The 14103-nt window shown below is 40.9% G+C and overlaps 1 protein-coding gene across 4 annotated transcripts; it reads right to left on the minus strand.

The window, feature by feature from the left end:
* Positions 1–7060: 7060 nt before the first annotated feature.
* LOC110505708 (zinc finger protein 770) lies at positions 7061–11976 on the minus strand. Of its 4 annotated transcripts, none has more exons than XM_021585098.2 (2): positions 11396–11976; positions 7061–10915 (listed from the first exon to the last, which is right to left on the minus strand). In XM_021585098.2, the coding sequence occupies exon 2, from the start codon at positions 10860–10862 to the stop codon at positions 7386–7388; it is 3477 nt and encodes a 1158-aa protein (XP_021440773.2). In that variant the 5' UTR covers positions 10863–10915; positions 11396–11976; the 3' UTR covers positions 7061–7385. The 4 variants fall into 4 exon arrangements, with proteins under 4 accessions (XP_021440773.2, XP_021440770.2, XP_021440772.2 ...); XM_021585095.2 differs by having other exon boundaries at positions 7061–10919; XM_021585097.2 differs by having other exon boundaries at positions 11346–11976.
* Positions 11977–14103: the final 2127 nt, after the last annotated feature.

Below are 14103 nucleotides of genomic sequence, written 5' to 3' on the forward strand. Positions count from 1 at the left end.
AGGAAAAAGGGAGGGAAATTCTCAGACTTAACAGTAGATTACAACAAGGTTGACAAGGTGTTTGAGGTAAACCTTTGGCTCTAATGGGTCGTGTAAAGCAGAAAGAAGATCTTTGGTGGAACCCTTTGCTTCAGGGTGTGGGAAGGAGGCAAAGCACAGACAGTGAGAGAACAATGTATCCAACTGTAAAGGACAGATTGTCTTTGAAGCGCAACCTTTAGAACTATGGGTTCCGGAAAGTGTCTTTAAATGTCTCAACAATGCATAACAATGTGGTCCTTTTTTTTTTACAGTCTTCAACGTGAAGCAATACTGCTCAATGTGCGCTTTGAATCATCCAGAGAAAACTGATGATCATCTGACCAACTGGGTTTGTATTTGTGTAATATAAAAGTAGACTATGAAAACTCATGTAGTTTGATCCTTCAAGACATTTAGCAGTATGAAACTTTGTCTTGAAACTTTTTTTATCAGGGTTATCCTCGTGTTATTGCTAGGGTTGCACATTTTGGGGAATATTCTTTCCGTGGGAATTAACGGAAATATATGAGAATTAACGGAAATATATGCAAATTAATATTGGCCTGGATGGCCACCAATTTTTCAACCCTTGTATTGGTCAGCCTGTTGCGTGCTTTGGTGTGTGTGTTCCCAAACAAGGACCAGTTGTGCTCTGAGGTGGCTGATGTTGGTGGGATTTGGAGGATGATGGAGGCAACGGGGGAAAGAGCCTCAGATCCACAAAGTCCCTTCCACCAGGTGGCTAATGAGATATGTTGGCACGACTGCCATATTGCATCTCCAGCCCTTGCTTGGAAGTGTACTTCGCCAGACTGCCAAGGACCTTGCCCTCATCCAAACCAAGGTGGCGAGACACGGTAGTAATGACACCATAGGCCTTGTTGATCTATGCACCAGACAGGATGCTCTTGCCAGCATAGTTGGGGTCCAACATGTATGGGCTTCAGGCAGAAGTCTTTACGCTTTTTGATGCATTTCAGAACTGCAGTTTCCTCTGCTTGGAGCAACAGTGAAGTGGGCAGGGCTGTACGGATTTCTTCTCTTACATCTGCAAGCAGTCTGAACATCAGACAATATGGCATTGTCTCCCTCAATCCGTGCACTGGCTCCTGCTATAGGTTTCAGGAGTTTCAGGCTGCTTTTCTCCCAAAATACATCATCCAGGAGGATCCTCTTGATGGGGCTGTCCATATCTACAGACTGTGATATGGTCATTTCTTGGAGAGACTTCTTCCCCTCCAGGAGACTGTCAAACATGATGGCAACACCACCCCAATGGGTGTTGCTGGGCAGCTTCAATGAGGTGCTCTTATTCTTCTCACTTTGCTTGGTGAGGTAGATTGCTGCTAAAACTTGATGACCCTTCACATACTTAACCATTTCCTTGGCTCTCTTGTAGTTTATCCATTGTTTTCAGTGCCATGATGCCCTTGAGAAGCAGATTCAATGCATGAGCAGCACAGCCAATGGGTGTGATGTGAGGGTAGAACTCCTCCACTTTAGACCAAGCAGCCTTCAAGTTCACAGCATTGTCTGTCACCAGTGCAAATATATTCTGTGGTCTAAGGTCATTGATGACTGCCTTCAGCTCATCTGCAATGTAGAGACCAAGGTGTCTGTTGTCCCTGGTGTCTGTGCTCCCTGGTGTGGAGATGACATAGTTCATTATTCCTTGCCCACAAACGTTCGACCACCCATCAGAGATGATTGCAATAGTCTGCTTTCTCTATTATTTGCTTGACCTTCACTTGAACTCTGTTGAACTTCATCCAGCAAATTAGTAGATAAAGCATGTCTGTTTGGGGGGGTGTATGCTGGGTGAAGAACATTCGTAAATCTCTTCCAATACACATTGCCTGTGAGTATCAGAGGTGAACCAGTTGCATACACAGCTCGAGCAAGACATTCATCAGCATTTCTCTGACTACGTTCCTCCATTGAGTCCAAAAACAATAAGGCGTCTGATTCATCATTTTCACCTCGAATATAAATAGAGGGACTTTTGTCAGAGGTTGCTTGTTGTGAGCACTGAGGGAACTTTATGCACTTGGCCAGATGATTCTGCATCTTTGTTGCATTCTTCACATATGACTTGGCACAGTATTTGCAAATGTACACAGCTTTTCCTTTTACATTAGCGGCAGTGAAATGTCTCCACACATCAGATAGTGCTCATGGTATTTTCCTGTAAAGATGAGAAAAAATGAGTAAAAAAAACTACAAATACAATTCCATGTACAGATAAATAGTTAAGCAGTTACATTAAACAACTCCTTTGTAAGGAGATTATTTCACTTATAATTCACTGTATTACAATTACAGTGGGTCAGAAGTTTACATACACTAAGTTGACTGTGCCTTTAAACAGATTGGAAAATTCTAGAAAATGATGTCATGGCTTTAGAAGCGTCTGATAGGCTAATTGACATCATTTGAGTCAATTGGAGGTATACCTGTGGATGTATTTTAAGGCCTACCTTCAAACTCAGTGCCTCTATGCTTGACAACATGAGAAAATCAAAAGAAATCAGCCAAGACCTCAGAAAAAGAAATGTAGACCTCCACAAGTCTGGTTCATCCTTGGGAGCAATTTCCAAACGCCTGAAGGTTGTTCATCTGTAAAAACAATAGTATGCAAGTATAAACACCATGGGACCACGCAGCCGTCATACCACTCAGGAAGGAGATGCGTTCTGTCTCCTAGAGATTAACGTACTTTGGTGCGAAAAGTGCAAATCAATCCCAGGACAACAGCAAAGGACCCTGTGAAGATGCTGGAGGAAACAGGTACAAAAGTATCTATATCCACAGTAAAACGAGTCCTATGTCAACATAACCTGAAAGGCCCCCTAGCAAGGAAGAAGCCACTGAGGCTGTGACGCTTGCAAGCCGCAGAACACCATCCCAACCGTGAAGCATGGGGGTGGCAGCATCATGTTGTGGGGGTGCTTTGCTACAGGAGGTACTGGTGCAGTTTACAAAATGATGGCGTCATGAGGAAGGAAATTTATGTGGATATATTGAAGCAACATCTCAAGACATCAGTCAATAAGTTGCAAATGGGTCTTCCAACTGGACAATGACCTCAAGCATACTTTCAAAGTTGTGGCAAAATGGCCTAAGGACAACACAGTCAATGTATTGGAGTGGCCATCAAAGCCCTGACCTCAATCCTATAGAAAATTAGTGGGCAGAACTGAAAAAGCGTGTGCGAGCAAGGATGCCTACAAACCAGACTCAGTTACACCAGCTCTGTCAGGAGGAATGGGCCAAAATGCACCCAACTTATTGTGGGAAGCTTGTGGAAGGCTACCTGAAACGTTTGACCCAAGTTAAGCAACTTAAAGGCAATGCTACCAAATACTAATTGAGTGTATGTAAACTTCTGACCCACTGGGATTGTGATGAAAGAAATAAAAGCTGAAATAAATCACTCTTTACTATTATTCTGACATTTCACATTCTTAAAATAAACTTAATCCTAACTGACCTAAAACAGGGAATTTTTACTAGGATTAAATGTCAGCAACAGAGAAACTGAGTTTAAATGTATTTGGCTCAGGTGTACAGTCGTTGCCAAAAGTTTTGAGAATGACACAAATATTAATTTTCACAAAGTCTACTGCCTCAGTTTGCATGATGGCAATTTGCATATACTCCAGAATGTTATGGAGAGTGATCAGATGAATTGCAATTCATTGCAAAGTCCCTCTTTGCCATGCAAATGAACTGAATCCCCCAAAAACATTTCCACTGCATTTCAGCCATCCACAAAAGGACCAGCTGACATCATGTCAGTGATTCTCTCGTTAACACAGGTGTGAATGTTGACGAGGACAAGGCTGGAGATCACTCTGTCATGCTGATTGAGTTTGAATAACAGACTGGAAGCTTCAAAAAGAGGGTGGTGCTTGGAATCATTGTTATTCCTCTGTCAATCATGGTTACCTGCAAGGAAACACGTGCCGTTATCATTGCTTTGCACAAAAAGGGCTTCACAGGCAAGGATATTGCTGCCAGTAAGATTGCACCTAAATCAACCATTTATCAGATTATCAAGAACTTCAAGGAGAGCGGTTCAATTGTTGTGAAGAAGGCTTCAGGGCGCCCAAGAAGGTCTGGCAAGCGCAAGGACCGTCTCCTAAAGTTGATTCAGCTGCGGGATCAGGGCACCACCAGTACAGAGCTTGCTCAGGAATGGCAGCAGGCAGGTGTGAGTGCATCTGCACACACAGTGAGGCAAAGACTTTTGGAGGATGGCCTGGTGTCAAGAAGGGCAGCAAAGAAGCCACTTCTCTCCAGGAAAAATATCAGGGACAGACTGATATTCTGCAAAAGGTACAGGGATTGGACTGCTGAGGACTGGGGTAAAGTAATTCTCTCTGATGAATCCCCTTTCCGATTGTTTGGGGCATCTGGAAAAAAGCTTGTCCGGAGAAGACAAGGTGAGTGCTACCATCAGTCCTGTGTCATATCAACAGTAAAGCGTCCTGAGACCATTCATGTGTGGGGTTGCTTCTCAGCCAAGGGAATGGGCTCACTCACAATTTTTCCTAAGAACACATCCATGAATAAAGAATGGTACCAACACATCCTCCGAGAGCAACTTCTCACGACCATCCAGGAACAGTTTGGTAACGAACAATGCCTTTTCCAGCATGATTGAGCACCTTACCATAAGGCAAAAGTGATAACTAAGTGGCTCGGGGAACAAAATATCAATATTTTGGATCCATGGCCAGGAAACTCCCCAGACCTTAATCCCATTAAGAACTTGTGGTCAATCCTCAAGAGGTGGGTAGACAAACAAAAACCCACAAATTCTGACAACCTCCAAGCATTGATAATGCAAGAATGGGCTGCCATCAGTCAGGATGTGGCCCAGAAGTTAATTGACAGCATGTCAGGGCGGATTGCAGAGGTCTTGAAAAAGAAGGGTCAACACTGCAAATATTGACTCTTTGCATCAACTTCATGCAATTGTCAATAAAAGCCTTTGACACTTATGAAATGCTTGTAATTATGCTTCAATATTCCATAGCAACATCTGATAAAAATATCTAGACACTGAAGCAGCAAACTTTGTGGAAATTAATATTTGTGTCATTCTCAAAACTTTTAGCCACGACAGTATGTAAACTTCCGACTTCAACTGTACATACTATGACAGCAATTCACTGTAATAGGTACACACGTATCTGGCACAAGTGAAGATTAAACTGATTTGGATTTCAAAAACTGCCATTATTATAATGTTTGATATAACAAAATTGATGTGTGATATCTTTTTTATCAACATGTATGTTTTTTTGCAAATGCATGCCTTTATTACTATACGATTTATATTTGCCTGAATACTCAACGATGATGAACACCTCAGTTATGTGTGCTTCTGTCAGGGTTGTGGTCAAATGCATGGCATTTAAAGTCAATTTAGCAATTGAACAAAAATCCAATTCAATTTGAAAATGTTCCTAATTGCAAAAGCATGTAACAGAATTTGGGTATTTCAGAACTGTAATTTACATGTAAATAAACATAACCCTGTTTTATGTTTTTAATATTGTAGATAGAATGCTTTTTGTGCCAGAGATACCATTCAGCCTGTCTGGGGACGAAGGACAAAATAGAAAATGATTGGAAGGGGCCTTTTTGCTGTTAAATTAGAGGCGTATAAATAAAGGACTGTTGTGCTTTGTAACTACTTTAAAATGTGGAACTGTTGCACTAAAAATGCAAACATTGATTTGGCAAACAATTTAAGATTGTAAACATTGTCTAACTTCATATAGAACAAATTGCATTTGAAATGAACATTTCTTTAATGTTATTGCAAATAAAAGCATATTTTCACTTTTTTTATCAGACAATCACTGAATTAGATTTCTTCATCTTTAAAGGCAATATTTGAAATTATGTATTTCTATCAAATCAAAACTGGAACTTCTACTCAAAACAAAGGTTGTAAAAGTATACTAGACATTTAAAGAATAAATCACACCTAGTTTGATGATTCTGTTATTAGTGAAAACGTTATTGATTTATATAGCTTTAGATGGAATTTTATAGATGTTATGTATTATCAAGTCAAAACTGGAATTTCTACTCAAAACAAAGGTTGTAAAAGTATGCTGAGTTCGTTTGCGGTTTGACAATAACTGATTAGGGCATATCCTCTGGCGTGTTGATGCTAATGTGTTGATGTTCTCTGTATCCATAGCAGAATGATGTTGCAGTGCATGGTGATCAAACAGGTTTCCTGTTATATTCATCAGCGGTATAGGGAGGGGGAAGTATGAATCCAAAAAATAGTAATTGTACAGATGGTTAACAAAACATGCACCTGACGGTATTCGTACCTTGGTTTTTGTGGTGAATGTGAATGAAATTTTTTTTTTTGATAATTGTTTTCATACACATACCTTGTCCATAATATAGAGGCCTATGGGATATTCATTGACGAGGTAATGTGATCTGCATAACATACCAATACCGATTGACATACCTTTGTATGCCTCCTTTTCAGTATACCTGCAGACACAAAAGTGAGCAGTTCAGTCATCTGCACCCAAGCCTTCAACATATTCTTAACTCTTTGTTGATTGATATCCATTGAATTGTGTCCCTTTTCTATTTTTAGAAAGATTTGCATAAATATGAAAAGATAGATTGTCATAAAACAATATAAATTTAGATCATACAAGGGACAAACCTTCCCTTAAATTGAGATCTTTACATTTTTCAGTTAAGTGCCTGCACCTGCTACCCTTTCAAATCCAAATGTTTCAGTTGGGGAGTTAGGTTCCTGCACGAACCCCCACCAACTAAGGAGGTTCCTCGATAAACCCCACCTATGGGGTTCTTGGAAGAACCTTTTGGGTGCCATTTTCAGAGCCAAGAACCCAAAGGTTCTTCAAATAAGAACCCTTGTTGAACCCCTACTTTTTAGAGTGTATCAAGATAGCATGTTAATGATTAAGTAACCAGTTATGATGTCAAGTAGAATTTTGCATAACTCAATTGACTAATCAAGATAAAATCGCAGAGAAATACTTTTATTTATACATTTATTTGTTCTGAATATGTCATCTAAAACTTGGATTAATAACAGCAAATTATGGCAGATATACAGGTGATAGATAACCAATAAATAACAAGCACACCGTTATACGATTCCACAAATGGCTTGGCTTCACAACAGTAATTTCACAATCATTTCAATTACAACACAAGGCAGTTTATTAAACCATTAATATGGTAATTTTGTCCTTTCTGAATAGTGATGTGGGAATGTTAAACTAAACGGAGAAAAGATGAGAAAGAAATCATATTAGATATAGGTCAATAAAAACAGAAATATATGTTTAGTCCATGTCTGATTTGTGTGTGCGCTGGTGGGTTTTTAGATGAGACGCTTGTGTGAAAGTCTTCTCACACACTTTACACTGGAATGGCCTCTCGCCTGTGTGGGTGACATAATGTCTCTGGAGTTTGGAAGGAGTCTTGAAATCCTTGAAACAAATTGCACACCGATATGTGCTTGACTGAGTAACCTCAATTTGATTTCTTGAGGCACATTTATGGAGCTGAAGATCCCTTTCTGTTTCAAAAGATGTGATGCATTTATCACACTGAAATGACATGTGAATTGGTTCACGCCAGTAATGATCAAGCCTCTCATTTTGGATAACATTATGACTGTCTGCATCTGCTATGACTTGATTGGTTTGAAATTCCATTTGCATAGAATGCATGTGACCCCCCATTTCCTGTTGCAATGAATTATGACCTGTCATCTCATTGTTTAGGGCATGTCTGTGAACAATAAGATGAGTAGCAAGTTCAGATGGTGACAAGAAATTACTGTGACACTCAGTGCACCAATAGTCCTCGCTTTGTCTACTCCCAGATTCCATATTATCATTTGGTAGGCTTATGTCTTGTATTGGTACAAAGCTTGGGTCTCTTGCCTCTGAAGAATGACCTAAACCCTCATCAGTGACTGAGCAGTGATCAGAACTGTCTTTGTAGGACTGTGGCATGTCTCTCAGTTTATTTCCGTGAGCAGAGGCAAGAGTTTCATGGTCAGGGTCCCTAAATGTGCTGTTATCCTGGACATCACTACATGTTTTAATCTCATGTGTTCGTCGTTCATGACTTCTCAAGTGGCAAGGCTGTCTGAAAGTTTTAGTGCATGAACTGCATTTGAATGGTCTTATCCCAGTGTGTATGAGAAAGTGTCTAGATAGTTTCGATGGCGTGTCAAAGCCCTTCTGACAAATCGTGCACAGGTGTGCTTTTCTTTTAGCACAGGTCACCTTGTTTGGTATGGACTGCTTAGAAGTGCTGTTAATGTTGTTGTCCTGTTGTGCCTTTGGTTGATTACTACAGGTATCCTCAAAATTGTCCTGGCATGGTCTCCATTCATTCACACCATTTGAATGGAATGTCTCTGCTTTCATAGAACTCGTTACAGGAACTTGAACACAGACTTTAGGGTACTGAAGTTGTTGCGGCCTTCTTACTTTCATTCTATTTCCCTGTCGAGAGGCAGGTCTGAAGGGTCTCCACTTGTGAGTTCCCTCGTGGACTTTCAGGTGTGTGTCCTGTCTGAACGTTTTTCCACATGCCAGGCATTGGAATGGTCTCAAGCCACTGTGTACAAGGTTATGTCTTTGTAGTTTAGAGGCAGATGGGAAATATTTTAAACATAGCAAACACTGGTGTTTCGTATGGCTTGTACTCCCCACAGAGATGGCGTTAGCGCCTTTCAAAGCCAATTCTGGACCTGTACTCAGGAAAGGGGCATCACTAACTTTTCCTGTTGAAGGCATTGCTTGATTTTTCAATTGCAAGTGGCCACTTTGATCCAGTGTTGTTTCTGGTGGCATTTGGAGAGGGAGCTGAGGCTTGGATAGGGAGGATGTTGAATGCTGAAACCAATGCATTTTCCTATTGCTTTCATTGTGTCCACAAGCAAAAGTACTGCCTTGACCTGACTGTTTCTCTGTAGGGGACTTGAGGTGAACGTTCCTATCAGAATTGTGCTTTTCAGGAAGCTTTTCCTGAAATTGGACACCCACTGGAGACTCTCGGTGTTCAGTAATTCGAAGTGATGGAGGTCTAGAACGTGGAGCATATCTTTGCTTTCCATTTTTGGACCACAGATGAGTGTGGGAGTGGATCCTCAAATGTGTTGGCTGGCGAAATCGCTTCCCACACGTGTGGCACCCAAAGGGTCTTTGACCAGTATGGGTCAACATATGCCTCTGCAGTTTGGATGGAGAAGGGAAACATTTAAGGCATGCAAGACACTGATGGTTCAGTTGCTGATTCTTTGCTTTCTGGTGAGATTTTGCAGTTGATTCAGGTTCCTGCAGAGTGGAAACTGGAAAGTCTTTATCATCTTTCACATTCAGCTTCCAGTGCTCTGGTTTAACAATAATATTGAGTTCAAGAGCTTTCGATTCATTAGGCTCTGGAGAAGTCATACCTTTGTCTGAATTTTGGTAAGCATGTTCAGTCTTCGACACAGACACGGCACCCCTTGGATCATCCACCTGAATTGTGTTCTGAGATTCATCTTGGTTCTTATGACTGACTTGGTGCCTCTTTAAATGGGTCGAAAGACGGAAGGTTCTGCCGCAGACACAGCACTGAAAGGGTCTTACTTCTTTATGCATCATGTAATGCTGCCTGTGTCTAATTGAACTGCTGAATGTTTTTGAGCAAATGCTACACTCAAATTGACTGGTACCACTAGCATTCGGCTCTAATTTGACAGGAAGCGAAGACTTTTCTAACTTGTCCAGGTGCTGCGGGGCACCGACACTTATTTCACACTGTAGTTCCATATCTACATTTGTGTTCCTAGCATCTATTCGCTTTTCTTTTTGTTTGGTACACACATTTTGGAGACTTGATTTATTATGGGAGGCATATAGGTGGGTTTTCAGGTGTGACACCTGCCTGAATGTTTTCCCGCAGTCCTCACAGGAAAAAGGCTTCTGGCCAGTGTGAGTAAGAAAATGACGCTTTAGTTTGGATGGAGAACAGAATGTCTTTGAGCAGGTTGGACATTCGTGGTTCACCCTCATTCTACCTCTGAAAGAGCTTTGCTGAGACCCAAGAATGGGGATAGTCTTAGAAAATCCAGTAGGCCTGCGTTCATGTATTTGAGAGTGCATTTTCAAATGGGCCCTTAGTCTGAAGGCCTTCCCACAAATGTTACACTCAAAAGGTTTTGGCTGACTGTGAACTGGTAAGTGCCTCTGAAGCTGGTGAGGGGAACTAAAACACATCAGGCACACTGTACATGTGTAGACATCATCTGTGTGCCATGCACTGTTCTCCATTCCATCAGAGACGATCATGTTATCATGCAGCAAATCTGTGAAGAAATGGCCTCCTGGCTGGGTGTTTTGTTGGCTGCTAAATAAACCATTATCAGCAGGTGAGATAAGTTCAAGTTGCGGTTTGATCTCTGAGGCTGTAGTGTACATCTCTGGTGGTGTTCTCTCCATGGTCCCATCTCTTTGAAAATATGCTGCAGGCAACAGTGGGGTACCTGTAATTAAATCATGTCCAGATTTCTCAAGAGCTGGATCAGGGTTTATGGGTACTGGTATAGTATGTTGCAAACTGTCTTTGGGTGGACTCCAATTGTGGTAATTCCCTGTGTGGGTCTCGGAGTGCTTCTTTAAATGTACAGATTGTCTAAAGGCTTTGCCACAAACCAAACAGGTAAATGGCTTTTGGCCTGTGTGTATGAGATAATGTCTCTGGAGTTTAGAGGCACTCGGGAAACCTTTACAACAAACGCTGCACTGATGCATTGTCATCTTCTTCGTTCCTGTGATGTTCGACAAATGCTTGATGATTCTCCTTCATTGAGCTATCTAGGAAAAAAGATCAAATATGATGTGGGTAAATACACATAGAAAAGGTGTAATGTATAATTAATTTAATCAAATACAACGGCATTCTTCAACCTAGCATGAGCAACAAAAAAAGATATTCCAAATCCATTCATGGCTCTTTTAGCGCGATTTCGTAATAAAATATTTCACCTGATCAATAAAACTCCCTTACAGTAAGTAACATAAAATAGGCCTGTTGAGACGTAGCTAGCTACATATTACGGGATAGCTAGCTAACGTTACATTCATAGCTATATATACATCAAACTCCTGTGTAACATAAAATAGGCCTAACTTGCAGTCAACACATATTAGGACTGAGTTAGCTAGCTAACGTAACATTCAAGCTAGAATGGCAAACTGAAAAGGATAGCGCTACTAGCTAGCTTAGCTAGCTAACCTTACATAATGTTTCATTTGCCAGTTTCACCAGGATAGATGTTTAAAATAGTCACCATGCCCGAGTCCAGTTGATGGTAATTCTCAAGAATAAGAAATACAAGTAAAATTGATGCTAGTGCGGTACAAAAAACGACGAAAAATGTCGATTACGTGAAAACAATGTTCAAAATAAACAACAACTGTGTCCGTCTCTCAATAACGCTCGGATGGAATCAGTATTACTTATTTAAGGTTCCCACACTGCTGTTCTGACGTCTACCGTAGTGGCAGTATCTATTTATGAGTTTTAAAAACGTTTTCAAAATTAAAAGTGTTATAGATGATGTGATTATGTATTTCATGTGTATGTGCTAATATAGTAGCCCAATTACTTACAGCCTAGAAAGTAATTGTTGTTTAAAAGGATAACCAAATTTGCAGGAACAGCTTCCAAACTCTTCCGGTATTTTCATTCACAGACCCAGTTAGTGGGGACATTCAGACACATCCATCAAATCCATTTGTTTGGACATGGATTCAAATTTGAAAACCCAAGAAACACTCTTTGAAGATGTTATTTGTAATATGATTATGGTTGGCTTAGCACGCCAATTGTGACACAAACTCTAATTATACAGCCTCATCTCTGGGCTTAATTCTAGTGCAAATTTAAGATTCTATCCACAATCCAAATCTCCTCCGAACTCATTGAACTAACCTGTACATCAGGACATAATCAGCCATATGCGTTAGAGCTGCAATCTGACCTTGTTAATTCAATGCAGGCAAGACTAAATACGTGTTGTTCTCTAGTTCACACAAGAATATTTAAGATTAATTACATATTTATTCATTGGATGGTTCTCCCATTGATCGGATTCCCACCTACAAATATCTGGGCATTTGGATTGACAAAGACTTATTCTTTAAAAAACATATGGATGAACTTGTTGAAACGCTAAAATTTCAAGTGGCTTGTTTTTTTTTAAATATAACTTGCCTCTCCCTAAGTAGCAGGAAGCAGGTTGTACAGTCACATTTATTTAACTAGGCAAGTCAGTTAAGAACAAATTCTTATTTTACAATGACAGCATACCCCTGCCAAACCCTTCCCTAACCCGGATGACACTGGGCCAATTGTGAGCTGACCTATGGGACTCCCAATCACGTCCGTTTGTGATACAGTCCAGGATCGAACCAGGGTCTGGTGTGACGCCTCTAGCACTGAGATGCAGTGCCATCCTGGAGCCCAAATGTCCCAAATACAAGAAGTGTAGACCTTACTGTGAAATGCTTACTTACAAGCCCTTAACCAACAATGCAGTTCAAGAAATAGAGTTCAGAAAATATTTACTAAATAAACTAAAGTAATAATTAAAAAAATTAAGCAACACAATAAAATCACAATAATGAGGCTATATGTCGGTGGTACCGGTACCGAGTCCATGTGCAGGGGTACAGGTTAATCGAGATCATTTTTATATTCGGTAGGGTTAAAGTGTCTATGCATAGATAATAAACAGCGAGTAGCAGCATTGGTAAAAACAAAAGGTGGGTGTGTGGGGGGGGGGGGGGGGGGGGGGGGTCAATGTAAATAATCCGGGTTGCCATTTGATGAATTGTTCAGCTGTTTTATGGCTTGGGTGTAGGAACTGTTAGGAACCTTTTGGACCTAGACTTGGCGCTCCGGTACCGCTTGCCGTGCGGTAGCAGAGAGAACAGTGTTTTTAATATTTTTTTAATTTAACTAGGCATGTCAGTAAACAACAAATTCTTATTTACATTGACGGCTTACCCCAGCCAAACTCAGGTGACGCTGGGCCAATTGTGCGCCACCCTATATGACTCCCAATCACGACCGAATGTGATACAGTCTGGATTTGAACCAGGGACTGTAGTGATGCCTCTTGCACTGAGATGCAGTGCCTTAGACCGCTACGTCACTCTGGAGCCACTCAGGTGACTGGGGTCTTTGACAATTTCCCTGCCAGTTCTTGAATATGGCGACACCAGTTATCGGAATGCAGCAGCCACTACTCTTAAACCTTTGTATGCTGTCTATCATAGCGCCCTATCTCTGGTGATAGTTTTAATATGCATCACTGCATCCAGTATCAAAAGGTTGGCTGGTTCTTATTAAAGTCCCGTTGGTCACATTGTTACTTATTTACCTTTGTTACAAAGCTCTACTGGACAAGCTTCCAACATACCTCACTTTCTTTGTTTAAGTATAAAGACATGAGTTACTAAACACGTTGACAGGGTTGGTTAAGTCTTGAGGTTCCTCGGGACTCCACCGAATTGTGTAGATCAGCTTTTAGTTTTGATGCGCCCCACTGCTGGAACAATCTGCAGATCTCGTTGAAATGGGATGTTCTGGTGCCGCTCAGGCAGTTTAAGGTATTGATTGAAGACCTGGTAGCTGAGAGATTTAGAATTTATCAATGATTGTATTTCAGATTTTTGTGTATTCTAACTGTTGCTTGTATTCTATAAAATGTGTCAATTGTAAAAAATACCTGTCTGTCAGAGGTATAGTTAGTCAGAAACGGAGAAAGGGTTGCTAAGTTTTATTGGAAATACAATTATAAAAGTATATGTTTACCTCAGCCCAGGGTCAGATTTGGACTGGAGATCGGCCTTGGCATTTCAAACACAGCGGCCCATTTTTTCCCTTGAGGCCCCCACACGGCCCATTTTCTTCCTCCAGGACCCCACACTGGCCCATTTTCTTCCTCCAGGATCCCACACCGGCCCATTTTCTTCCTCCAGGACCCCACAC

The sequence above is a fragment of the Oncorhynchus mykiss genome, chromosome 25 (genome assembly GCF_013265735.2).
Source record: "Oncorhynchus mykiss isolate Arlee chromosome 25, USDA_OmykA_1.1, whole genome shotgun sequence".
NCBI classification, from domain to species: Eukaryota; Metazoa; Chordata; class Actinopteri; order Salmoniformes; family Salmonidae; genus Oncorhynchus; species Oncorhynchus mykiss.